Genomic DNA, 26,291 nt, shown 5'->3' with positions numbered 1-26,291 from the left:
ATGGGGGGTCTCACCCGGTGCCTGGTGAAGGATTCTCGGAGGCCGTTCAGAGGAAGGTTCACTGGGCTGATTCCTGGGGTGAAGGGGGGTGGTTTGTCTTGTGAGGAAAGGTTGAGCAGGTTGGGGCCCTGTACCCAGTGGAGTTTCGAAGAATGAGGGGCGACCTTATTGAAACATATCAGACTCTGAGGGGGCTTGACAGGGTGGATGCTGAGAGGATGTTTCCCCCTCGTTGCGGGGGAATCTAGGGGGGGCAAAGTTTCAAAGTAAGGGGCCTCCCTTTGAAGTCGGAGATGAGGAGGAATTTTCTCTCTCAGAGGAATTCACCAAGGCTCCTTCGGCAGCACCTTCCAAACCCACGACCGCTACCATCCAGAAGGACAAGGGCAGCAGACACATGGGAACCATAGAAAGGTTACAGCACAGAAGGAGGCCATTCGGCCCATCTTGTCCATGCCAGCCCGAGAACACCCAGGTGCCCCTTTCTAATCCCACCTTCCTGCACCCGGCCCATAGCCCTGCAGCTTACAGCACTTAAGGTGCAAGATCCAGGTTCTTTTTAAAAGAGTTTAGAGTTTCTGCCTCTACCACCAACTTGGGCAGCGAATTCCAGACACTCACTACCCTCTGCGTAAAAAAGTTCTTCCTCATGTTCCAACCCCTACACCTTCTGCCACTTATCTTGAACCTATGCCCTCTGGTTCTAGAATTCTCCACCAAGGGAAACAATTTTACCCTGTCCGCTCTATCTATTCCCCTTATCATTTTGTACACCTCAATCAAGTCACCTCTCAGCCTTCTTTGTCCTAAGGAAAATAACCCCAACCTATCCAATCTCTCCTCGTAGCTACACTTTTCTAACCCTGGCAACATTCTTGTAAACCTCCTCTGCACTCTCTCCAGAGCTATTACGTCCTTCCTGTAATGTGGTGACCAGAGCTGCACACAATACTCCAGTTGTGGCCTCACCAGTGTTTTATACAATTCCAACATTATATCCTTACTTTTATATTCCATACCTCTGCCAATGAAGGAGAGCATTCCAAATGCCTTCTTTACAACCTTGTCTACTTGAACTGCTGCCTTCAGGGACCTGTGTACTTGTGCGCCAAGATCTCTCACTTCATCTACCCCTCTTAGTATATTCCCATTTATTGTGTAATCCCTGTAACTGTTTGACCTCCGTAAATGTATGACCTCACATTTCTCTATGTTAAAACCCAGCTGCCACTTTACCGCCCACTCCACCAACCCATCTCTACCATTTTGGAACACCACCACCCGGAAGTTCCCCTCCAAGTCACTCACCGTCCCGACTTGGAAATATATCGGCCGCTCCTTCCTGGGACTCCCTCCCTAACAGCGCCGTGGGGTGTACCTACACCGCTTGGGACTGCAGCGGTTCGAGAAGGCAGCTCACCACCCACCACCTTCTCATCAAGGGGGTAATTAGGGACGGGGAAATAAATGCTGGGCCCAGTCTGTGGAATTCTCTCCCCCCTAGAGAGCAGCGGAGGCCGGGTCAGTGAATACATTCGAGGCTGAGTTCGATTTTTGATTGACCCGGGGGTGGAGGGTGAGGGGTGTGGGGGGGAGGGGGGCAAGCAGGAAAGCGGAGTTAAGGGAGGAGGGGGCGATGGGCAAGCAAGGGTCTGGTTTAACGCACGCTGTGTGTATTTATCGTTTTGTTTCTTGCCCCAGATTCCTGTACACCTCATCTACCCTGATGATCGCCTTCTCTACTGCCGGTGAGTCCAAGCCCTTCCGAGATCTCGCGGGACATGACTGGGAGGGCATGGGGTGGTGGAGGGGGGGGGAGAAATTCCCCCTGTCTGAGAACCCCTGAGGGATGAAGGGGAGAGGGGGACCTGAGACAGCAGGGGGTGGTCTCTGAGCACCAGTCGCGAATGGTGACAGAACAGGTTGAGGAAGTGGCTAAAAAGTCACGCAGGATCCTGGGCTTTGTATAATAGGGACCTAGAGAACACAAAAACAAGGAAATGATGATAAACCTGTAAAAACGCTGGTTCAGCCTCAACTGGAGCTTGGTTCAGCCTCAACTGGAGCTTTGCTCAGCCAGTTCTGGGCACTGCCCTTTAGCAAGGACGTTGAAGGCATTGGAGAGAGTGCAGAAGGAGTCATTTGACAAGGGAGTATGCAATGAACGGCATGACACTAGGAAGTTCTGAGGAACAAAGGGACCTTGGCCTGTGTGTCCATAGATCTCTGAAGGCGGAGGGGCATGTTAGTGGGGTGGTGAAAAAGGCATATGGGACACTTGCCTTTATCAATCGAGGCATAGATTACAAAAGTAGGGAGGTCATGTTGAATTTGTATAGAACCTCGGTGAGGCCACAGCTGGAGTACTGTGTGCAGTTCTGGTCGCCACATTATAGGAAGGATGTGATGGCACTGGAGGGGGTGCAGAGGAGATTCACCAGGATGTTGCCTGGGATGAAACATTTAAGTTATGAAGAGAGGTTGGATAGACTTGGGTTGTTTTCGTTGGAGCAGAGAAGACTGAGGGGCGACCTGATCGAGGTGCACAAGATTATGAGGGGCATGGACAGGGTGGATAGGGAGCAGCTGTTGAAGGGTCAGTCACGAGGGGACTCAAGTTCAAGGTGAGGGGCAGGAGGTTTAGGGGGGGATGTGAGGAAAAACTTTTTTACCCAGAGGGTGGTGAGGGTCTGGAATGCGCTGCCTGGGAGGGTGGTGGAGGCAGGTTGCCTCACATCCTTTAAAAAGTACCTGGATGAGCACTTGACACGTCATAACATTCAAGGCTATGGGCCAAGTGCTGGTAAATGGGATTAGGTAGGTAGGTCAGGTGTTTCTCACGTGTCGGTGCAGACTCGATGGGCTGAAAGGCCTCTTCTGCACTGTGTGATTTCGTGAATCTGTGAAAAGATTCACGAGAATGGTTCAGTAGCCCTGGCTACAGCAGTGTAGGGTTATGTTACTGGACTAATAATCCAGGGTACAGTAGTGTAGGGTTATGTTACTGGACTAATAATCCAGGGTACAGTAGTGTAGGGTTATGTTACTGGACTAATAATCCAGGGTACAGTAGTGTAGGGGTTACGTTACTGGACTAATAATCCAGGGTACAGTAGTGTAGGGGTTATGTTACTGGACTAATAATGCAGGGTACAGTAGTGTAGGGGTTACGTTACTGGACTAATAATCCAGGGTACAGTAGTGTAGGGGTTACGTTACTGGACTAATAATCCAGGGTACAGTAGTGTAGGGGTTACGTTACTGGACTAATAATCCAGGGTACAGTAGTGTAGGGGTTACGTTACTGGACTAATAATCCAGGGTACAGTAGTGTAGGGGTTATGTTACTGGACTAATAATCCAGGGTACAGTAGTGTAGGGGTTACGTTACTGGGACTAATAATCCAGGGTACAGTAGTGTAGGGGTTATGTTACAGGTCTAATAATCCAGGGTACAGTAGTGTAGGGGATACGTTACTGGACTAATAATCCAGGGTACAGTAGTGTAGGGGTTACGTTACTGGACTAATAATCCAGGGTACAGTAGTGTAGGGGTTACGTTACTGGACTAATAATCCAGGGTACAGTAATGTATGGGTTATGTTACTGGACTAATAATCCAGGATACAGTAGTTTAGGGGTTATGTTACTGGACTAATAACCCAGGGTACAGTAGTGTAAGGGTTACGTTACTGGACTAATAATCCAGGGTACAGTAGTTTAGGGGTTATGTTACTGGACTAATAACCCAGGGTACAGTAGTGTAAGGGTTACGTTACTGGACTAATAATCCAGGGTACAGTAGTTTAGGGGTTATGTTACTGGACTAATAACCCAGGGTACAGTAGTGTAGGGGTTATGTTACTGGACTAATATTCCAGGGTACAGTAGGGTAGGGGTTACGTTACTGGACTAATATTCCAGGGTACAGTAGTGTAGGGGTTACGTAACTGGACTAATATTCCAGGGTACTGCATTTTAGCCCAACTCAAAGAGACTTGAATTGCATAATCCAAACTGACACTTCAGATTCAAGGACCAAGGCATCACTGCACTGTGGGAGGGTCAGTACTGAGGGAGTGCTGCACTGTCAGAGGGTCAGTACTGAGGGAGCACCGCACTGTCGGAGGGTCAGTACTGAGGGAGTGCTGCACTGTTGGGGGGTCAGTACCAAGGCATCTCTGCACTGGCAGAGGGTCAGTATTGAGGGAGCGCCGCACTGTCGGAGGGTCAGTACTGAGGGAGCGCCGCACTGTCGGAGGGTCAGTACTGAGGGAGTGCTGCACTGTCGGGGGTTCAGTACTGAGGGAGCGCCGCACTGTCGGAGGGTCAGTACTGAGGGAGTGCTGCACTGTCAGAGGGTCAGTGCTGAGGGAGTGCCGCACTGTCGGAGGGTCAGTACTGAGGGAGCACCGCACTGTCGGAGGGTCAGTACCGAGGGAGTGCTGCACTGTCGGGGGTTCAGTACCGAGGAATCTCTGCACTGGCAGAGGGTCAGTATTGAGGGAGCGCCGCACTGTCGGAGGGTCAGTGCTGAGGGAGTGCTGCACTGTCGGAGGGTCAGTACTGAGGGAGCGCCGCACTGTCGGAGGGTCAGTATTGAGGGAGTGCTGCACTGTCAGAGGGTCAGTGCTGAGGGAGTGCCGCACTGTCGGAGGGTCAGTACTGAGGGAGTGCAGCACTGTCGGAGGGTCAGTGCTGAGGGAGCGCCGCACTATCGGAGGGTCAGTATTGAGGGAGCGCCGCACTGGCAGAGGGTCAGTACTGAGGGAGTACCGCACTGTCGGAGGGTCAGTACTGAGGGAATGCCGCACTGTCGGAGGGTCAGTGCTGAGAGAGCGCCGCACTGTCAGAGGGTCAGTACTGAGGGAGTGCCGCACTGTCGGGGGGGTCAGTACCGAGGGAGTACCGCACTGTCGGAGGGTCAGTACTGAGGGAATGCCGCACTGTCGGGGGGTCAGTACCGAGGGAGTACCGCACTGTCGGAGGGTCAGTACTGAGGGAATGCCGCACTGTCGGAGGGTCAGTGCTGAGAGAGCGCCGCACTGTCAGAGGGTCAGTACTGAGGGAGTGCCACACTGTCGGGGGGTCAGTACCGAGGCATCTCTGCACTGGCAGAGGGTCAGTATTGAGGGAGTGCTGCACTGTCAGAGGGTCAGTGCTGAGGCATCACTGCACTGTCGGAGGGTCAGTATTGAGGGAGCGCTGCACTGTCGGAGGGTCAGTACTGAGGCATCTCTGCACTGTCAGTGGTTCAGTGCTGAGGGAGTGGTGCACTGTATAAATGCAAGGCTTCTTGTTCTCACTCACTCTCTTCTCTCCCTCTCTCTCTCTCTCTCTCGTAGCTACTGCAATACTGTTGTTCCCTGCGATCTGCTTCCTTGCAGTGGGTGGAATTCTCTTCCTCCTGACGAACATGCAGGTAATCTCCAATGGCTATGTTTATTTGTGCCCCACTTCTCGCACGTGCCCAGTTGCAGTTTTCAGCATCAGGGTCAGGGGGTCAGCTGACAGCATTAAAGCAACAAGTAGGCTTGATGCACACAAACAATAAAGCGCAAATTGCCCTTTTTTTTTTAGATCTGTCCAGTCCTTAACCAAATGCAGGCTCTTGTATCTCATCCACTTTGCATTTAGTAACTGTAAAACATGCGATTCAGTAATGTTGAAGATACCTAATCAGGAAGTTTCAGCAACTCAGGTTCCCTATCTGGAGAATTGATTGTAATATTTCAGAATCCTTCACTATGTACAGCTATGGTCTCCATAAGAAAGTATACGATTGCACGAGACGCAATTTACAGGAGGTTCACCAGGCTGATCCCTGGAATGAAAGGTTTGTGCCTGAGAGGAAAGGTTGAGCAAGTTAGATTGATACTCACGGGAGAATGAGAGGTGAGCGCCGCACTGTCGGAGGGTCAGTACTGAGGGAGTGCCGCACTGTCGGAGGGTCAGTACTGAGGGAGTGCCGCACTGTCGGAGGGTCAGTACTGAGGGAGCGCTGCACTGTCGGAGGGTCAGTGCTGAGGGAGCGCCGCACTGTCGGAGGGTCAGTACTGAGGGAGTGCCGCACTGTCGGAGGGTCAGTACTGAGGGAGTGCCGCACTGTCGGAGGGTCGGGACTGAGGGAGTGCCGCACTGTCGGAGGGTCAGTGCTGAGAGAGTGCCGCACTGTCGGAGGGTCGGGACTGAGGGAGCGCTGCACTGAGGGAGGGTCAGTGCTGAGGGAGTGCCGCACTGTTGGAGGGTCAGTACTGAGGGAGTGCCGCACTGTCGGAGGGTCAGTACTGAGGGAGTGCCGCACTGTCGGAGGGTCAGTACTGAGGGAGTGCCGCACTGTCGGAGGGTCAGTACTGAGGGAGCGCCGCACTGTCGGAGGGTCAGTACTGAGGGAGCGCCGCACTGTCGGAGGGTCAGTACTGAGGGAGCGCCGCACTGTCGGAGGGTCAGTACTGAGGGAGAGCCGCACTGTCGGAGGGTCAGTACTGAGGGAGCGCCGCACTGTCGGAGGGTCAGTGCTGAGGGAGTGCCGCACTGTCGGAGGGTCAGTACTGAGGGAGCGCCGCACTGTCGGAGGGTCAGTACTGAGGGAGTGCCGCACTGTTGGAGGGTCAGTACTGAGGGAACGCCTCACTGTCGGAGGGTCAGTACTGAGGGAGTGCCGCACTGTTGGAGGGTCAGTACTGAGGGAACGCCGCACTGTCGGAGGGTCAGTACTGAGGGAGTGCCGCACTGTTGGAGGGTCAGTACTGAGGGAACGCCTCACTGTCAGAGGGTCAGTACTGAGGGAGTGCCGCACTGTCGGAGGGTCAGTACTGAGGGAGCGCCGCACTGTCGGAGGGTCAGTACTGAGGGAGCGCCGCACTGTCGGAGGGTCAGTACTGAGGGAGCGCCGCACTGTCGGAGGGTCAGTGCTGAGGGAGTGCCGCACTGTCGGAGGGTCGCATTGTCGGCACCAGGCCGAGGTTGGAGCCTGGGTCTTTCCTGCTGCCTGTGGCCCAGCAGTCGATGGGGGGGAGGGGGGAGCTGCCTGGGAATGTAGCTTCCAGTGCTTGCAGGCCCCCGCCTCAGAGCTCCGCTGACAGTTTCTCTTGCCTCGGCCCCTCAGGTCGGAAACTTGTTTGGGAAAAGGCGGTCCACGATTATCACGCTGTACAATGGAGCATTCGATTCCTCATCGGCCGTGTTCCTGGTGGTCAAGGTGAGAGGAGGCAGGCAACGAAACCAACTCACGAGAGTCCTCCAAGGGTCAGTGATTGGGGGCGAGCGATGGAGAGTGGGGCGCGGGGAGAGAATTGGATAGAGGAGGCTCGGGGGGAAAGTTCGAGAGGGGTGGGGGGCGTGCGCTCGGGGGGAGAGATGGAGAGGGAGACTTGGGGGTGGCGCAAGTTCGAGAGGGGGTCTCTGGATGAGGTATGGAGAAGGAGACTGTGGGGAGGAGATGGAGAGGGGGAGCTCGGGGGAGAGATAGAGAAGGGGTCTTGGGGGGGATGGGGGAAGGATGGAAACGGGGGTCTCGGGGGAATGCAGATGGGAGCTCGTGGGGAAAGATGGAGAAGGGGCTCGGGGGAGAGATGGAGATGGGAGGCCCGAGGTGAGGAGAGATGGAAAGGGGAGGATCGGGGTGTGGGGAGAGATGGAGAGGTGTCTCGGGGTGGGGGGAGAGACGGAGAGGTGTCTCGGGGTGTGGGGAGAGACGGAGAGGTGTCTCGGGGTGTGGGGAGAGACGGAGAGGTGTCTCGGGGTGTGGGGAGAGACGGAGAGGTGTCTCGGGGTGGGGGGAGAGACGGAGAGGTGTCTCGGGGTGGGGGGAGAGACGGAGAGGTGTCTCGGGGTGGGGGGAGAGACGGAGAGGTGTCTCGGGGTGGGGGGAGAGACGGAGAGGTGTCTCGGGGTGGGGGGAGAGACGGAGAGGTGTCTCGGGGTGGGGGGAGAGACGGAGAGGTGTCTCGGGGTGGGGGGAGAGACGGAGGGGTGTCTCGGGGTGGGGGGAGAGACGGAGGGGTGTCTCGGGGTGGGGGGAGAGACGGAGAGGTGTCTCGGGGTGGGGGGAGAGACGGAGAGGTGTCTCGGGGTGTGGGGAGAGACGGAGAGGGGAGGATCGGGGTGTGGGGAGAGACGGAGAGGGGAGGATCGGGGTGGGGGGGAGAGATGGAGAGGTGTCTCGGGGTGTGGGGAGAGATGGAGAGGTGTCTCGGGGTGGGGGGGAGAGATGGAGAGGTGTCTCGGGGTGGGGGGAGAGACGGAGAGGTGTCTCGGGGTGTGGGGAGAGACGGAGAGGGGAGGATCGGGGTGTGGGGAGAGACGGAGAGGGGAGGATCGGGGTGGGGGGGAGAGATGGAGAGGTGTCTCGGGGTGTGGGGAGAGATGGAGAGGTGTCTCGGGGTGGGGGGGAGAGATGGAGAGGTGTCTCGGGGTGTGGGGAGAGATGGAGAGAGGCCTGGGACAGAGCGAGACTGGGGGGTGTGGAGTGGGAGAGGGGGTGAGGACAGAGGGGCGGCAAAACAGTGTGGGGTTAGCAGAGACGGGTGCGGAGGATAGTGAACGAGAGAGTGACGTGGCAGGAGAGGGAGAGAGAGAGGGTGTGGAGGTGGCAGAAGGGGTGGAAGGAGAGAGATATGGATGAAGACAGCTTTAGAGAGGGACTGGGGTCCAGAGGAGGTGCTGGAGAGAGTCGCAGCAGGGAATGGGAGTGCATGGAAGCGTGGTTAGGGAGTACTCTGAGGGAGGCATCATGGAGAAGGACAGAGGAAGGGTCTGGGTGCAGGCTGGGGGTCAGGGGAAAGCAGTGCTGAAATGTACCTCTTGTTTTATCTGAAACCCGCACCCCCCCTACCGGGCCTGTCTCTCTGTAGGTGTTGTACGAGGCTGGAATGTCCCTGAGGAGCATGTTCCTTTTCATTAGCTGCCTTAGCTCCATCCACATCATGCGGACTTACGCGCTGCTTCCATGGAGAAAAATTCCATACCCTGTGCCAGAGGGGTACACCTACGGGTAAGGAGGAGTGAGTGACAGACTGGAATCTAATCGAGGGGTTCGGGGGGGTTTATATATAGAATAACAGATACCCGGGAGTGAGTTACAGACTGGAATCTAATCGAGGGGTTCGGGTGGTTTATATATAGAATAACACATACCCGGGAGTGAGTTACAGACTGGAATCTAATCGAGGGGTTCGGGTGGTTTATATATAGAATAACAGATATGTGGAAGTGAGTTACAGACTGGAATCTAATCGAGGGGTTCGGGGGGGTTTATATATAGAATAACAGATACCCAGGAGTGAGTTATAGACTGGAATCTAATCGAGGGGTTCGGAGGGGTTTATATATAGAATAACAGATACCCGGGAGTGAGTTACAGACTGGAATCTAATCGAGGGGGTCGGGGGGGTTTATATATAGAATAACAGATACCCGGGAGTGAGTTACAGACTGGAATCTAATCGAGGGGTTCGGGGGGGTTTATATATAGAATAACAGATAACCGGGAGTGAGTTACAGACTGGAATCTAATCGAGGGGTTCGGTGGGGTTTATATATAGAATAACAGATACCCGGGAGTGAGTTACAGACTGGAATCTGATCGAGGGACTCAGTGGGGTTTATATATAGAATAACAGATACCCTGGAGTGAGTTACAGACTGGAATCTAATCGAGGGGTTCGGGGGGGTTTATATATAGAGTAACAGATACCCGGGAGTGAGTGACAGACTGGAATCTAATCGAGGGGTTCAGGGTGGTTTATATATAGAATAACAGATACCCGGGAGTGAGTTACAGACTGGAATCTAATCGAGGGGTTCGGGGGTTTATATATAGAGTAACAGATACCCGGGAGTGAGTTACAGACTGGAATCTAATTGAGGGGGGTTGGGGTGGTTTATATATAGAATAACAGATACCCTGGAGTGAGTTACAGACTGGAATCTAATCGAGGGGTTCGGGGTGGTTTATATGTAGAATAACAGATACTGGGAGTGAGTGACAGACTGGAATCTAATCGAGGGGTTCGGGGTGGTTTATATATAGAATAACAGACACTCTGAAGTGAGATATAGGTGGTTTCCACACACCATCAGGGAACTCACCTACAGATTGCTGTAGATTTTTAAATCTCTGGAAGTGTATCTGTGTCACATGTCCATCTCGTAATAATAACAAATGACTGATAACTTGTCGCGAAGCTGCTTATGCCCTATTGTAACAATTGGACCTTGCGATTCACGAGGGAATGTTGGCCCTTTTCCGGACAGGATGAGATGCGGGAAGTCTGACGCCTCGGCACCCACTCCTGAGGATGAGACCCGGAGCCAGCGGGAGCCTTTGCGAGGAGGAGGAGAAGAGGGGACGGGAAACGAGAAGGACGAGGGGAGTGGCAAGACCGAACGAGACGCAGCCAAGGGGCAGGAAGTGATTGAACCCAGTGATGGCACGGCTCTCCAGTTCAAGAGGCCAGAAGGTGAGAATAGCTTCCCCTCACTATCTCGCTGGCACAGCACGGGATACAGTGCCACACAGCAGACCCGTGAGCAAGATTCCAGCTCATGGAATAAAAGGGATGGTAAGCACTTGGATAAGAAATTGGCTGACTGACATGAAACAGAGAGTCGCAATAAACGGTTGTCTTTCAGCCCTTCGGAGGAAGGTCTCCATCGGATTTCCCCAGGGGGTCAGTGTTGGGACCCTTGCTCTTCCTGGTATCATATCAATGAGCTAGACTGTGGTGCACAGGGCATGTGCAGATGATACAAAGATTGGAAAAGTCGTCAAGTGTGATGGGGGGAATAGTCTTGGAACTTCGAAAGGACATAGACATGTGGGTGGATTGGGCAGACAAGTGGCAGATGACATTCCGTGCAGAGGGGTGTGAGGTGATTCATTTTTGGCAGGAAGAATATGGTGAGACAGTGTAAAATAAAGGGAGAAACTCTAAGGGAGGTGCAGGAACAGAGGGACTTCAGCATCAGTTCTGACCTCTTCTTGAGAGAGTTTACTTCTTCTCCTCAAAAGAACTCAGTGTGTTCCTCTTTCTGTCTCTGCGTGCTGATCACACCGATACATACATAGGTCATTGAAGATGGCAGGGCATGTTGAGAGAGCAGTTAATAAAGCGTATAGTATCTTAGGCTTTATTAACAGGGGCATTGAGTACAAGAGTAAGGAGGTCACGATGAACTTGTATAAGACACTAGTTAGGCGTCGTGTGGTGTACTGTGCCCAGTTCTAGGTGCCATACTTGTGGAAGGATGTGAAGGCATTTGGAGAGAGTACAGAGGAGATTCGCAAGTATGATTCCCGGGATGGAGAACTGTAACTATGAGGATAGATTGGAGAGGTTGGGTCCGTTTTCCTTGGAGAAAAGGCGGCCGAGAGGAGACTCGATAGAGGTATTCAAGATCCTGAGGGGTATGGACAGGGTAAATAGTGAGAAACTGTTCCCACTCGAGAGAGAGACCATCCAAGAACCAGAGGGCCGAGCTTCAAAATAATCGGCCGAAGGAGTAAACGCGATTTGAGGGAACAAAAACGTTTCACCCAGAGGATGGTTGGAGTCCGGAACGAACTTCCTGACAGGGTGGTGGAGGCAGGTTCGATCGAGGTATTCAGAAGGGAATTGGATTGCGACCTGAAAAGAGAGGATGCGCAAGGTTGCGGGGATACGGCACAGCAGTGGGACTAGGCGGAATGCTCTTTCAGAGAGCCAGTGCCGACTCGATGGGCCGAATGGCCTCCTAAAGATTCTGTTCTCCTCCTCCCTCTAATTCCACCCCCCCCACCTCTCCTCCGTCACCTTCCTTACCACCAATAGGATACTGCCACCGAGCCAAAAAGGTGTTGTGCTCGCCGTACAAAATAAGTAATGTGGTGTATGAATTTCAATGCTGATGTGATGCCAGGTGTGTAAGCCGTAAGTCCCAACGACTGGCGTACCACATCAAAAGGCACGTTCCTTCGGCTGTGCACGACGGCCAAGAGTCCTGACCCTACTCAACTAGCCCATGCACGCAAAACCCAGATCATAGTGTCTAACACGGAATGGTATTCCACAGTTGGACAGCACTTATTGAACAACCACGAGTGCGCTAGGAATTGCACTCACGACCAATCTGAGATTATTATTTGAGATAAGTGAGCCACGCAGCTCATGCTTGCTCAAAGCTGCACATATGCATATGCGGGGCCCTGCCCTCTGCAGACAGAAAGAACGCGTCCAGGCATTGCGCTGTTTTCAATTGAGCAAAAGCTTAGGGGATAGCTGTTCCCGGTGCATTCTCCATGGCGATGCCTCGACCAATCAGAGCCCACCTGCCAACCAATCGCACCCTGTTCCCTCATGCAGTACAAATTGTTGTTCCTTTGAAATTTGGCACTCTTGTGTCTGTCCTAATGCGTGCAAGATGAAAAGATTTGACAGTAACGTCTCTTTTTTTTTCAGCAATACTCAAACTGTTTTCAGTGGGGGATGTGGAGGATCGGTAACCAGAGGGACACAGATTGAATTTAATCAGCACAAGAACCAGAGTCGGTGAGGGGGGGAGGAAATGAGGAGAAATTGTTGTTTTTTTTTTCACACAGCGAGTTGTTGTGACCTGGAAGACGCTGCCTGAAAGGGCGGTGGAAGCAGGTTCAATAGGGACGCTCAGAAGGGGGAATTAGAGGGGAAAGGAAAATTGCAGGGCTGCGGGGAAAGCAAGGGGCAAAGTGAGACTGCTTGGCTGGAGCTAGCTCGGGCAAGAAGGGCCGAATGGCCTCTGGTCCCTGCTCCAAAGGGAGGCTGGGAAGGGGTGAGCATTTCCCCTAGACCGCCATGGGTGAGGTTGTTCAGTGGGTATGTCCAAGTGGTGGCAGATGCGGAGAAGTGCAGGGTGATGCATTTTGGTAGGAAGAACATGGAGAGACAATAAAAAATAAGGGGTACAATTCTTAAGGGGGTTCAGGAGCAGAGGGACATGTGCATAGATCATTGAAGGTGGCAGGACAGGTGGAGAGAGCAGTTAATAAAGCATACAGTATCCTGGGCTTTATTAATAGGGGCGTAGGGTACAAGAGCAGGGAGGTTATGCTGAATTTATATCAGAGACAAGTCAGACCTCAGCTGGAGTATTGTGCACAGTTCTGAGCGCCTTTAGGAAGGATGTGAACACATTGGAGAGAATAGTTAGACCTCAGCTGGAGTATTGTGTACAGTTCTGGGCGCCACACTTTAGGAAGGATGTGAACACGTTGGAGAGAATAGTTAGACCTCAGCTGGAGTATCGTGCACAGTTCTGGGTGCCACACTATGGGAAGGATGTGAACACATTGGAGAGAGGGCAGAAGAGGTTTACAAGAATGGTCCCAGGGATGAGAAACTTCAGCCATGAAGATTGAGGAGGGTCGGGACTGTTCTCCTCGGAGAGGGGAAGGCTGAGAGGAGAATTTGATGGAGGTGTTCGAAATCACGAGGGGGTGCTGGGACAGAGTAGAACAGGGAGAAAATGTTCCCACTTTTGAAAAGGATCGAGAATGACGGGGCGCAGATTTAAAAGTGATTTGCAAAAGGCAGCAAACGCAACGTGAGAAGAAACATTTTCACACAGCGAGTGGTCGGGGCCTGGAAGTGGAGCGGAGACGGGTTCGATCGAGGCATTCGAGAGGGTGTCGGGAGATTATTTGAATAGAGACAACGTACAGGGGTACGGGGGTGGTAAAGGCAGGGCGATGGCACTAGGTCACGGTGCTCATTCGGAGAGCCGGTAAGGACACACTGGGCCAGAACGATTCTGTGAGGTACCACGATATATATTTTTTTCTCTCTCTGGGTCAACTCTGGCTCCATTTAACTTTGCGTTTCTCCTTCCCCCTCCCACTGCAGACTCCAAGGAAGAGATCCCATCCTTCAAGAGCTGCCTTCTCTCCAAGATCTTCCTCTCCCACCTTCTCTGGCTGTCGGTCATGCAGCTCCGACACTACCTGTTCATCGGCACCCTGAACCCCATGCTCGAATTGCTGGCCAGAGGTGACACCAGAGTAGGTAAGGGGGAGTCCCTGGTTATAGGGGCGGGGGAAGAGGTGAGTGAGAGAGAGAGAGAGAGAGAGTGGGGACGACGCAGAGAAGGGAACATGAGAAATAGGAGCAGGAGTAGGCCATTCGGCCCCTCAAGCCTGCCCCGCCATTCAATAAGATCATGGCTGATCTGCCCCAGGCCTCAACTCTTTTGTGTCAGCTCCTCATAGCCCTCAACCCCCCACCGATATTTCAAAAATCTACCTACCTCCTCTTTAAATACTCTCGGTGATCTAAGCCACCACAACTCTCCGGGGTAGAGAATTCCAGACATTCGCTACCCTCCGGGAGAAGAAATTCTTTCATATCTCACGAGAACGATCCCAGGAATGAAAGGCTTAACATGTGAGGAACGTTTGAGGACTCTGGGTCTATACTCGATGGAGTTTTGAAGGATGAAAGGGGGGGATCTGATTGAAACTTACAGAATACTGAAAGGCCTGGATAGAGTGGGACGTGGGGAAGATGTTTCCATGAGTAGGAGAGACTAGGACCCGAGGGGCACAGCCTCAGAGTCAAGGGAAGACCTTTTAGAACAGAGATGAGGAGAAACTTCTTTAGCCAGAGAGAGTGGTGAATCTATGGAATTCATTGCCACAGAAGGGCTGTGGAGGCCAGGTCATTGAGTGTATTGAAGACCGAGATAGATAGGTTCTGATTGATTGGTAAGGGGATCAAAGGTTACGGGGAGAAGGCGGGAGAATGGGGGTTGAGAAACTTATCAGCCATGATTGAATGGCGGAGCAGACTCGATGGGCCGAATGGCCTAATTTCTGCTCCTATGTCTTATGGGTCTTATCTCAGTTTTAAACGAGTGTCCCCTTATTCTGTAACTATGTCCCCTAGCTCGAGAATCCCCCCCATCATGGAAGCATCCTCTCAACGTTTACCCTGTCAAGCCCCCTCAGAGCCTTGTAGGTTTCAATAAGATCACCCCTCATTCTTCTAAACTCTAATGAATAAAGGCCTAACCTGTTCTTGTAAATCAACCCCTTCATCCCAGGAATCAGCCGAATCAATCTCTTTTTGAACAGCCTCCAATGCCAGTCCATCCTTCCTTATATATATATATATGGGGACCAAAACTGTACACAGTACTCTACAAGTGTGGACTCACCTGTACAGTTGTAACAAGACTTCCCTATTTTTCAACTCCAACTCCCTCTAATACAGGGCAAAATTCCAGTAAGGAGAGAGAAGAAAGGGGGAGGAGGGAAATAGAGACTGGTGGGCGGATTGCACGGGAAAGGGTGCTGAGAAGGGGAGTGAAACGGGAGGTGAGGGAGGAGAGCTGGAGGGAGACAGAAACAAACATAGCTGGAAAAACTCAGCAGGTCTGACAGCATCGGTGGAGAGGAACGCAGTTAATGTTTCGAGTCCGTATGACTCTTCGTCAGAACTGCAGAGCTAGAGGGAGAGGCTGGCGAGCGATATTTAGATCCCTGGGCTGACTCCGGCCCTCCAGCAGCTCACCGAGGCTGAATTGGACCGAGGTGAGCTTCCAATCACACACACACCGCTATTTCCATCCCTGTAACACCGCCCGACTCTGTCCCCCTGCCTCAGTTCATCCGCTGCTGAAACCCTCACCCAGGCCTGTCTTAGCTTCGTACTCAACTGTTCTGAAGCTCTCCCGGCTGCTCTCCCACATCCTATATCCCAAACACTCCAGTTCGTCAGAAACTCCGCTGCCCCGTGTCCCAGCTGGTCACCAAGTCCCTTCCACCCATCGTCCCCTGTGCTCGCTCACCCACACTGGCCCCGCTTAAGAAATGTCCTGATTTTAAAATCCTTGTCCTTCTTTTCAAATCGCTCCATGGCCTCAACCCTCCCTATCCCTGTAACCTCCTCCAGCCCCCAACAACCCTCCCTATCTCTGTAACCTCCTCCAGCCCCTACAACCCTCCCTAGCTCTGTAACCTCCTCCAGCCCTACAACCCTCCCTATCTCTGTAACCTCCTCCAGCCCCTACAACCCTCCCTAGCTCTGTAACTTCCTCCAGCCCTACAACCCTCCCTATCCCTGTAACCTCCTCCAGTCCCCTACACCCCTCCCTATCTCTGTAACCTCCTCCAGCCCTGACAACCCTCCCTATCTCTGTAACCTCCTCCAGCCCCGACAATCCTCCCTATCTCTGTAACGTCCTCCAGCCCCTACACCCCTCCCTATCTCTGTAACCACCTCCAGTCCCTACAACCCTCCCTATCTCTGTAACCTCCTCCAGCCCCTACACCCCTCCCTATCTCTGTAACCTCCTCCAGCCCCTACTACCCTCCCTATCTCTGTAACCTCCTCCAGTCCCTACAACCCTACCTATCTCTGTAACCTCCTCCAGCCCCCACGACCCTCCCTATCTCTGTAACCCTCCTACGACCCTCCGAGATCTCTGCGCTCCTCCAATTCCGGCCTCTTGACCATCCCCCGATTTTAATCGCTCCACCATCGGCGGCCGTGCCTTCAGCTGCCTGGGGGCCCTGAGCTCTGGAATTCCCTCGCTAAACCTTCCTGTTTCTTTCACTCACTGTCTCTCGCTCTCCCCTCATTTAAGATGCTCCTTAAAACCTCCCTCTTTAACCGTGCTTTTGGCCATAGAAACATAGAAACTAGAAGCAGGAGTAGGCCATTCGGCCTTCGAGCCTGCTCCGCCATTCAATACGATCATGGCTGATCCTCTATCTCAACGCCGTACTCCCGCTCTCCCCCCCTACCCGTTCACACCTTTAGAGTCCAGAAATCTATCTATTTCCTTCTTAAGTACATTCAGTCTCTTGGCCTCCACAGCCTCTGTGGTGGAGAATTCCACAGGTTCACCACCCTCTGAGTGAAGCGGTTTCTCCTCATCTCAGTCCTCAATGGTCTACCCTGTATCCTCAGACTGTGACCCCTTGTTCTAGACCCCACCCCCCACCCCAGCCAGAGGGAACCTCATCCCTGCGTCCGGTCTGTCCATCCCTGCGTCCGGTCTGTCCATCCCTGCGTCCGGTCTGTCCATCCCTGCGTCCGGTCTGTCCATCCCTGCGTCCAGACTGTCCATCCCTGCGTCCAGACTGTCCATCCCTGTGTCCGGTCTGTCCATCCCCGCGTCCGGTCTGTCCATCCCTGCCAGAATTTTATAGGTTTCAATGAGATTCCCTCTAATTCTTCTAAACTCCAGTGAATACAGGGCCTAGTCAGCCCCGTCTCTCCTCACACGACAATCCTGCCATCCCAGGAATCAGTCTGGTGAACCTTCACTGTACTCCCTCTATGGCAAGTACATCCTTTCTTAGGTAAGGAGACCAAACCTGTCCTAGTATCTCCTTATACGGCTCAGTGTTAAATTTTGTTGTATAACATTGCTGGCGAAATACTTTGGCTTTCATTACATTAAACGCACTAAATATGAGCTGTTGTAGTTCTGCACGGTCACACCTCAGGGTGCGGAGATGTCGAGGGCCCAACAGGGTTGTCCTGTCAGGAGCTGGGTCCCCTGCCCCTTTCTCTCTCTCTCTCTCACTCACTCTCTCTCTCCCTCTCCCCCGCTGTCGCTCCCTCTCTCACACAGAGACACAGAGCAGGAAAGTTCCAGGCTCTATGTCCGGCCTGTACTGAATCGGACCCTCTCAGCTGAGCGTGGAGTGAGGGCAGCGTGGCGGGCTCAGATCACTGGGTCTGGAAGAGTTGGCATGGCCCAGAGTGCGTGTCTCTCTCTCTCTGTCTGCCTGCAGGATGATCTGTCCGTCCGTCTACGTGTCTGTCTAGGGAACAATGCAGGGCTCGGACATTCAAACCTCCATGTGCTGTGATCGTGTTGCGTGGGACTTGCTTCAGGGAAAAGTCACAGAGTAAGTGAACAAAATATTATTTGAGTCTAACGCTTCACCCCATCCCTTCCCCACTCTCTCTCTCTCTCTCTCTCTCCCCCCGTCTCTCTCTGACACCCCCGCCTCTCTCGCTCTCTCCCCCTGCCTCTCTCCCCCTGCCCCTCTCGCTCTCTCCCCCTGCCCCTCTCGCTCTCTCCCCCCGCCTCTCTCGCTCTCTCCCCCTGCCTCTCTCGCTCTCTCCCCCTGCCTCTCTCGCTCTCTCCCCCTGCCTCTCTCTCTCTCTCCCCTGCCTCTCTCTCTCTCTCCCCCGCCTCTCTCTCTCTCTCCCCTGCCTCTCTCTCTCTCTCCCCTGCCTCTCTCTCTCCCTCCCCCGCCTCTCTCTCTCTCTCCCCTGCCTCTCTCTCTCTCTCCCCCGCCTCTCTCGCTCTCTCCCCCTGCCTCTCTCGCTCTCTCCCCCTGCCTCTCTCGCTCTCTCCCCCTGCCTCTCTCGCTCTCCCCCCGCCTCTCTCTCTCTCTCCCCCGCCTCTCTCTCTCTCTCCCCCGCCTCTCTCGCTCTCTCCTCCTGCCTCTCTCGCTCTCTCCCCCTGCCTCTCTCGCTCTCTCCCCCTGCCTCTCTCGCTCTCTCCCTCTGCCTCTCTCGCTCTCTCCCCCTGCCTCTCTCGCTCTCTCCCCCCGCCTCTCTCGCTCTCTCCCCCTGCCTCTCTTGCGCTCTCCCCCTGCCTCTCTCGCTCTCCCCCCTGCCTCTCTCGCTCTCTCCCCCTGCCTCTCTCGCTCTCTCCCCCTGCCTCTCTCGCTCTCTCCCTCTGCCCCTCTCGCTCTCCCCCTGCCTCTCTCGCTCTCTCCCCCTGCCTCTCTCGCTCTCCCCCCACCTCTCTCGCTCTCTCCCCCTGCTTCTCTCGCTCTCTCCCACTGCCTCTCTCGCTCTCTCCCACCGCCTCTCTCGCTCTCTCCCCCCGCCTCTCTCGCTCTCTCCCCCCGCCTCTCTTGCTCTCTCCCCCCGCCTCTCTTGCTCTCTCCCCCCGCCTCTCTCGCTCTCTCCCCCCGCCTCTATCGCTCTCCCCCTGCCTCTCTCGCTCTCTCTCCCCGCCTCTCTCGCTCTCTCCCCCCGCCTCTCTCGCTCTCTCCCCCCGCCTCTCTCGCTCTCTCCCCCTGCCCCTCTCGCTCTCCCCCTGCCTCTCTCGCTCTCTCCCCCTGCCTCTCTCGCTCTCTCCCCCTGCCTCTCTCGCTCTCTCCCCCTGCCTCTCTCGCTCTCTCCCCCTGCCTTTCTCGCTCTCTCCCCCTGCCTCTCTCGCTCTCTCCCCCTGCCTCTCTCGCTCTCTCCCCCTGCCTCTCTCGCTCTCTCCCCCCGCCTCTCTCGCTCTCTCCCCCTGCCTCTCTCGCTCTCTCCCCCTGCCTCTCTTGCTCTCTCCCCCTGCCTCTCTTGCTCTCTCCCTCTGCCTCTCTCGCTCTCTCCCCCTGCCTCTCTCGCTCTCTCCCTCTGCCCCTCTCGCTCCCCCCCCTTACCTGTCTTGCTGCTTTTCTCTCCATTTCTCCCTTTCCCTCTCTCTGCATCCTACCCTCGCTCTCTCCCTGTCCATCTCTCTCTTTCTCCCTGTCCACCTCTATTTCTCTCTGTCCATTTCTCTTTCTCTCTCTCTCTCTCTCTGTCAATTTTTCTCTCTCTGTCCATTTCTCTCTCTCTCTCTCACTCTCTCTGTCCATTTCTCTCTCTCCCTTCCTCCCTCTCTCCCTGCCTCTCTCTCTTTTCTCTCCCTCAGTCAGCAAGTATACGAACGCCTTTGCCTTCACGCAGTTTTTTGGCGTTTTCTGTGCTCCCTGGAATGGACTGATCATGGACCGGCACAAACACAGAGCCAGCTCGCCAGACCTGGCCTCAGGTAAGCGGTACTTGTCTACACCGAGCCCCTACCTCCTGTCCTCGGTGGGGGTTCAGCTGTGAACGCTTGCCCTAACCCAGCATTCCCGGAGCGTCCAAAAATCTCTCGCTCTCGGTCTCGCCTACGCTGCACGACGGGAGCACCCGCCCCTCCCTGGGGATGGAGAGTTCCAAAGATCCACAACCCTCTCGGTGAAGAAACTTCTCCTCGTTTCATGCCAAAATGGCCGACCCCGCGTCGTGAGACTGTGACCCTCGCCCCCCTCCCCGCCAAGTTCTCGATTCTCCAGCCACAGTGGGGGAAACAGATCTTTACCCTTAAGAACAAAGAAAAGTACAGCACAGGAACAGGCCCTTCGGCCCTCCAAGCCTGCGCCGCTCATATTGCCCGTCAACTGAAACATTTTGCACTTCCAGGGTCCCTATCCCTCTGTTCCCACCCTATTCATGTATTTGTCATCAGAACAAAGACACAAAGAGCAATGAGATGAAATACAAGCTGATAGAAGGGGGGGTGGGACAGGAGAGCTCGATAGGTGGAGGCCAAGAGGAGACTGCCAAAGATGTCACAGGCAAAAGGACAAAAGGGTGTTGACGGTGGTGATATGATCTCAAGGAGGTGCTACTGGGGACATTAAGGGAAGCAAGCTAGTGGCAGATGGCCCTAGCGGGGGGAAAGGATTGAAATGGGCTAAAAGGTGGAGATGAATCAATAGATCAAAATAAATTTAAAAATAGGAGGGAAAAGAAAAAAATATAGTTGTTAAAAAATAAAAGATAAATTATTGGGGAAAGGGGGGAAGAAACGGAAAGGGGGTGGGGATGGAGGAGAAAGTTCATGATCTAAAATTGTTGAACTCAATATTCAGTCCGGAAGGCTGTAAAGTGCCTAGTCGGAAGATGAGGTGCTGTTCCTCCAGTTTGCGTTGAGCTTCACTGGAACAATGCAGCAGGCCAAGGACAGACATGTGGGCAAGAGAGCAGGGTGGGGGGTGTTGAAATGGCAAGCGACAGGGAGGTCTGGGTCACGCTCGCGGACAGACCAAAGGTGTTCCGCCTTGATGCGCGATTTCCCAGCTGGAGTGCTCCCTCCCGAGCTCCCACCTCTCTCTCTCTCTCTCTCTCTTTCTCTCTCTGGTTTCTCCCACAGGTTCGGCCGCCTCACACCGGCTGGCGGACATGAAGTCGGCGATCCTGTCCCTCACCATCACCGTCACGCAGTGCATCCTGTTCTCCATCTGTGCCGCCATCCCTCTGCTGCCGGTCCAGTACCTCACCTTCGTCCTGCAAGTGGTCAACCGCTCCTTCCTGTTCGGAGGACACGCCGCCTTCACCACCATCGCGTGAGTGCGTCCGTTGGGTGAGGGAGGGAGGTGGGTGAGGGAGGGATCCTGCTCGGCCGACACGATGGGTGTGCCGACCCCAGGCCGAATTGCAGCTCTGGAGTTGATATCTCAGGCGGGTGGACTGGCGGAGCTGGGTTGACCGGTTTGGCCGCCGGACGTAGGCGGGACCCAGTGTTTAATCCTCTCGGCCGACGCAACCCCCTCACTCTGCCCACATGACCCCACCCCGTCCCCTCTCTACCCCACACCCGCCTCCTCTCTACCCCACACCTGCCCCCTCTCTACCCCACACCCGCCCCCTCTCTACCCCACACCCGCCCCCTCACTACCCCACCCCTCCCTCTCTACCCCACACCCGCACCCTCTCTACCCCACCCCTCCCTCTCTACTCCACACCCGCCCCCTCTCTACCCCACACCCGCCTCCTCTCTACCCCACACCCGCCTCCTCTCTACCCCACACCCACCCCCTCTCTACCCCACACCCGCCCCCTCTCTACCCCACACCCACCCCCTCTCTACCCCACACCCGCCCCCTCTCTACCCCACCCCTCCCTCTCTACCCCACACCCGCCCCCTCTCTACCCCACACCCGCCTCCTCTCTACCCCACACCCGCCCCCTCTCTACCCCAAACCCGCCCCCTCTCTACCCCACACCCGCCTCCTCTCTACCCCACACCCGCCCCCTCTCTACCCCACACCCGCCCCCTCTCTACCCCACACCCGCCTCCTCTCTACCCCACACCCGCCCCCTCTCTACCCCACACCCGCCCCCTCTCTACCCCACACCCGCCTCCTCTCTACCCCACACCCGCCCCCTCTCTACCCCACACCCGCCCCCTCTCTACCCCACACCCGCCCCCTCTCTACCCCACACCCGCCCCCTCTCTACCCCACAACGGCCCCCTCTCTACCCCACCCCTCCCTCTCTACCCCACCCCCGCCCCCTCTCTACCCCACCCCCGCCCCCTCTCTACCCAACACTCGCCCCCTCTCTACCCAACACTCGCCCCCTCTCTACCCCACTCTCGCCCCCTCTCTACCCCACACCCGCCCTCTCTACCCCACACCCGCCTCCTCTCTACCCCACACCCGCCCCCTCTCTACCCCACACCCGCCCCCTCTCTACCCCACACTCGCCCCCTCTCTATCCCACACTCGCCCCCTCTCTACCCCACACTCGCCCCCTTTCTACCCCACACTCGCCCCCTCTCTACCCCACACTCGCCCCCTCTCTACCCAACACTCGCCCCCTCTCTACCCCACACCCGCCCTCTCTACCCCACACCCGCCCCCTCTCTACCCCACACCCGCCCCCTCTCTACCCCACACCCGCTCCCTCTCTACCCCACACCCGCCCCCTCTCTACCCCACACCCGCCCCCTCTCTACCCCACCCCTCCCTCTCTACCCCACCCCCGCCCCCTCTCTACCCCACCCCGCCCCCTCTCTACCCAACACTCGCCCCCTCTCTACCCAACACTCACCCCCTCTCTACCCCACACTCGCCCCCTCTCTACCCCACACCCGCCCTCTCTACCCCACACCCGCCTCCTCTCTACCCCACACCCGCCCCCTCTCTACCCCACACCCGCCCCCTCTCTACCCCACACTCGCCCCCTCTCTACCCCACACTCGCCCCCTCTCTACCCCACACTCGCCCCCTCTCTACCCAACACTCGCCCCCTCTCTACCCCACACCCGCCCTCTCTACCCCACACCCGCCCCCTCTCTACCCCACACCCGCCCCCTCTCTACCCCACACCCGCCCCCTCTCTACCCCACACCCACTCCCTCTCTACCCCACACCCGCCCCCTCTCTACCCCACACCCGCCCCCTCTCTACCCCACACCCGCCCCCTCTCTACCCCACACCCGCCCCCTCTCTACCCCACACCCGCCCCCTCTCTACCCCACACCCGCCCCCTCTCTACCCCACACCCGCCCCCTCTCTACCCTACACTCGCCCCCTCTCTACCCCACACCCGCCCCCTCTCTACCCCACACTCGCCCCCCTCTCTACCCCACACCCCCCTCTCTACCCCACCCCTCCCTCTCTACCCCATACCCGCCTCCTCCTACCCCACACCCGCCTCCTCTCTACCCCACACCCCCCTCTACCCCGCCCCTCCCTCTCGACCTACCCTGCCCCCCTATCTCTCTCCCCCCCATCCCCCCCTCTCTCTCCCCCCTGTCCCCCACTCTCCCTCCCCCAGTCCCCCCCTCTCTCTGCCCCCCCGTCCCCCCCTCTCTCTGCCCCCCCCCACCGTCCACCTCTCTTTGCTCGCGTGGCTTCTCTCTTTTTCTCTCTCTCCCTCCCTCCCTCTCTCTCTCTTTCTCCCTCTATGTCTCTCTCCCCCTCCCCACCTCTCTCTCTCGCTCTCTCCCTCTCTCTCTCTCTCTCTCCCTCCCTCCCTCCCTCCCTCCCCCTCTCTCTCTCTCTCCCGCTCCCCCCACCCGCGTGGCCTCTCTCCCCCTTCCCCTCTCTCGCTGGTGAGCAGCCCTTCTCTCTCCCTCTCTCTTTCTCTCTCTCCCCCCACCCGCATGGCCTCTCTCCCCCTCCCCCCTCTCCCTCTCTCTCTCTCCCTCCCTCTCTCTCTCTCTCTCTCTCTCTCTCTCTCTCTCCCCTTTCCCTCCCTCCCTCCCTCCCTCCCTCCCTCTCTCCCTCCCTCTCTCCCTCCCTCTCTCCCTCCCTCCCCCTCTCTCTCTCTCTCTCTCTCTCTCTCCCCCCACCCGCGTGGCCTCTCTCCCCCCTTCCCCTCTCTCACTGGTGAGCAGCCCTTCTCTCTCTCTCTCTCTCTCTCTCTCTCTTCTTGCTCTCTCTCCCCACCCGCATGGCCCCTTCTCTGTGCCCCTGCTCTCTTTCTAAAGAATCGCTAAACATTAACTTAGGGCACAGGAGAGAGCTCGCTAGAAACACAAAAGCAGATAGCAAGAGTTTCTACAGATATTTAAAAAGGAAAAGAGCAAGTAAACTGAGCATCATCCTCTGGAGAGTGAGAATGGGGAATTAATAATGGAAAGTAAGGAAATGGCGAATGAACTGAACAGATATTTTGCACCTGTCTTCACTGTAGAGAATACAAGTAAAACACCTGAATCGGGAGGTGAACCGGCGGGAGGAACTACCAGGGAAAGGATACTGCAGAAAATTGTCTGAATTAAAAGCTGACAAGTCCGCAGGTCCTTGATGGACTCCATCGTAGAGTTGTAAACGCAGTGGCTGCTGAGATAGCTGACGCATCGGTTATAATTTTCCAAAACTCCCTAGGTTCTGACAAGGCCCCATCAGATTGGAAAATAGCGAACGTGACTCCTCTATTCAAGAAAGGAAGCAGACAGAAAGCAGGAAACCACAGGCCAGTTAGCTTCACATCTGCCAAAGGGGGAAATCGCTGAAATTTATTGCTGAGGAGGTTATAGAGGGGCACAGAGAAAACCTCCGTGCAATCCAGCAGAATCAACAGGGTTTTGCGGAAGGGAAATCGTGTTTGACCGATTTGTTGGGAGTTCTTTGAGGAAGTAGCAAGCAACTTGGATAAAGGGGAACCTGTGGATGTGGTGGTGGTGGTTAGATTTCCAGATGGCGTCTGGCACGTCAAAGATGACTGCGCAGAATAAGAGCTCATGGTGTAGGGGATAACGCATTGGCACGGATAGAGGGTTAGTTAGCTGCCAGGGACAGAGAGCAGGCATCAAATCGGTCATTTTCGGGTTGGGAAAATGTGCAGGGCCACAGGGATAAGTGCTGGGGGCCTCAGCTATTTACAATTTATACCAGTGACTTGCCGATGACACAGGAGGCCGCAAAGGATAGAGACAGGTTAAGCGAGTGAGCAGAAATTTGGCCGATGGAGTATCAGCTGGGAAAATGCGTACGTGTCCATTTTGGCTGGAGAAGTAGATAAAAGGGATATCATTGAAATGGAGAGAGGTTGCAGAACTCTGCAGTACAGAGGGATCTGGGTGTCCTGGTCCATGAATGACAAAACGTTAGTGTTGCAGATGCAGCAAGTGATCAGGAAGGTAAATGGGAGAGTTGGCATTTATTGCGAGGGGGATGGAGTTTAAAAAAGTGGGGAAGTTTTTCTGCAGTTGTGCAGGACGTTGGTGAGACCACATCTGGAGCACTCTGTAACTAGTTTTGGGTCTCCTGCATTGAGAAAGGATATAAATGCGTTAGAAGCGGTTCAGAGAAGGTTCACTCGCCTGACTCCTGGAGCGAAAGGGTCGCCTTATGATGAAAGGTTGGACAGGCTGGGCCTGTCTCCCTGGAGTTTAGAAGAATGAGAGGTGATCTGGTTGAAACGTGTTAAGATCCTGAGGGGCACTTGACCGGATGGACGCTGAGAGGATGTTTCCTCTTGTGGGAGGGACTGGAACGAGGTGGGGTGGGGGGGGGAGACACACAGTTTAAAAAAAATAAGGAGCTGAGGAGACACTTTGTTTTCATGAGGACCGTGAGCGTTTGGAACTCTTCCCCACCCCCCCCCACCACCCCCAGAGTGAGTGGCGGAAGCACAGTCCCGAATAAATCCAGTGGGGAATTCAGGAGAAACCTCTTTGATGCCCGGAAGATGGTGGGGTGGGGGAGAATGTGGGACTCGCTCCCACCGGGAGTGTTCGAGGTGACTGGTGTCGATGTCTTTAAGGGGAAGCTGGATAAAAAATAAGCGGGACAAAGGAACGGGGGTGGGGGGTAAGTTGATGGGGGTGAGATGGGGGAGCCTTGTGTGGGGCAGAAACACTCTTGACTCCGCTCCTCTCTCCCCTTGTTGTCTCCAGGTACCCCTCCTGCCACTTTGGGAAAATCTACGGTATGATGATGTGTCTCTCCGCAATAATCTCTCTGCTGCAATACGCCTGCTTTGCTCTGGTCAAGGGACCCTTGCAAGATGACCCAATGTATGTGAGTATCAGCACACTACCTGTGTCTCCCAACCAGGCCCCCTCGAAAGATTGGAGATTCCCCCCATTCCCTGAATACCAACTCTCTCTTTTGCTCTTGCTCTCTCACTCTCACACTCTCTCTCTCTCTCTCTCTCCCTCCCCCGTAGATGAACATTGGATTTGTCATCCTGGTCGCCCTGACCTACATCCATCCCCTCAACGTCTACCTCCACTGCCGACAGGAAGCCGGGCAAGGGAAAGCCCCTCAAGTAGAAGTGCCAGCCCTGGGAGAGAAGGACAATCGACCAAACGAATCGGATATCTGA

At 55.2% G+C, this 26,291-nt stretch overlaps 1 protein-coding gene across 1 annotated transcript; it reads left to right on the top strand.

Annotated features, from left to right (window-relative positions):
* On the top strand, positions 1–26,291 carry LOC144675555 (equilibrative nucleobase transporter 1-like). Its single transcript, XM_078536228.1, has 11 exons — positions 1–56; positions 1,702–1,748; positions 5,346–5,422; positions 7,109–7,201; positions 8,856–8,995; positions 10,258–10,463; positions 13,860–14,018; positions 19,612–19,731; positions 20,881–21,073; positions 25,861–25,984; positions 26,133–26,291. Exons 1-11 carry the CDS (start codon positions 1–3, stop codon positions 26,289–26,291), a joined length of 1,374 nt encoding a protein of 457 aa, XP_078392354.1.

This window comes from Cetorhinus maximus, unplaced genomic scaffold (genome assembly GCF_964194155.1).
Source record: "Cetorhinus maximus unplaced genomic scaffold, sCetMax3.hap1.1 HAP1_SCAFFOLD_1004, whole genome shotgun sequence".
Classification (NCBI taxonomy): Eukaryota; Metazoa; Chordata; class Chondrichthyes; order Lamniformes; family Cetorhinidae; genus Cetorhinus; species Cetorhinus maximus.
Note: the sequence above shows the minus strand (reverse complement) of the source record. Positions and strands in the feature narration are given on the sequence as shown.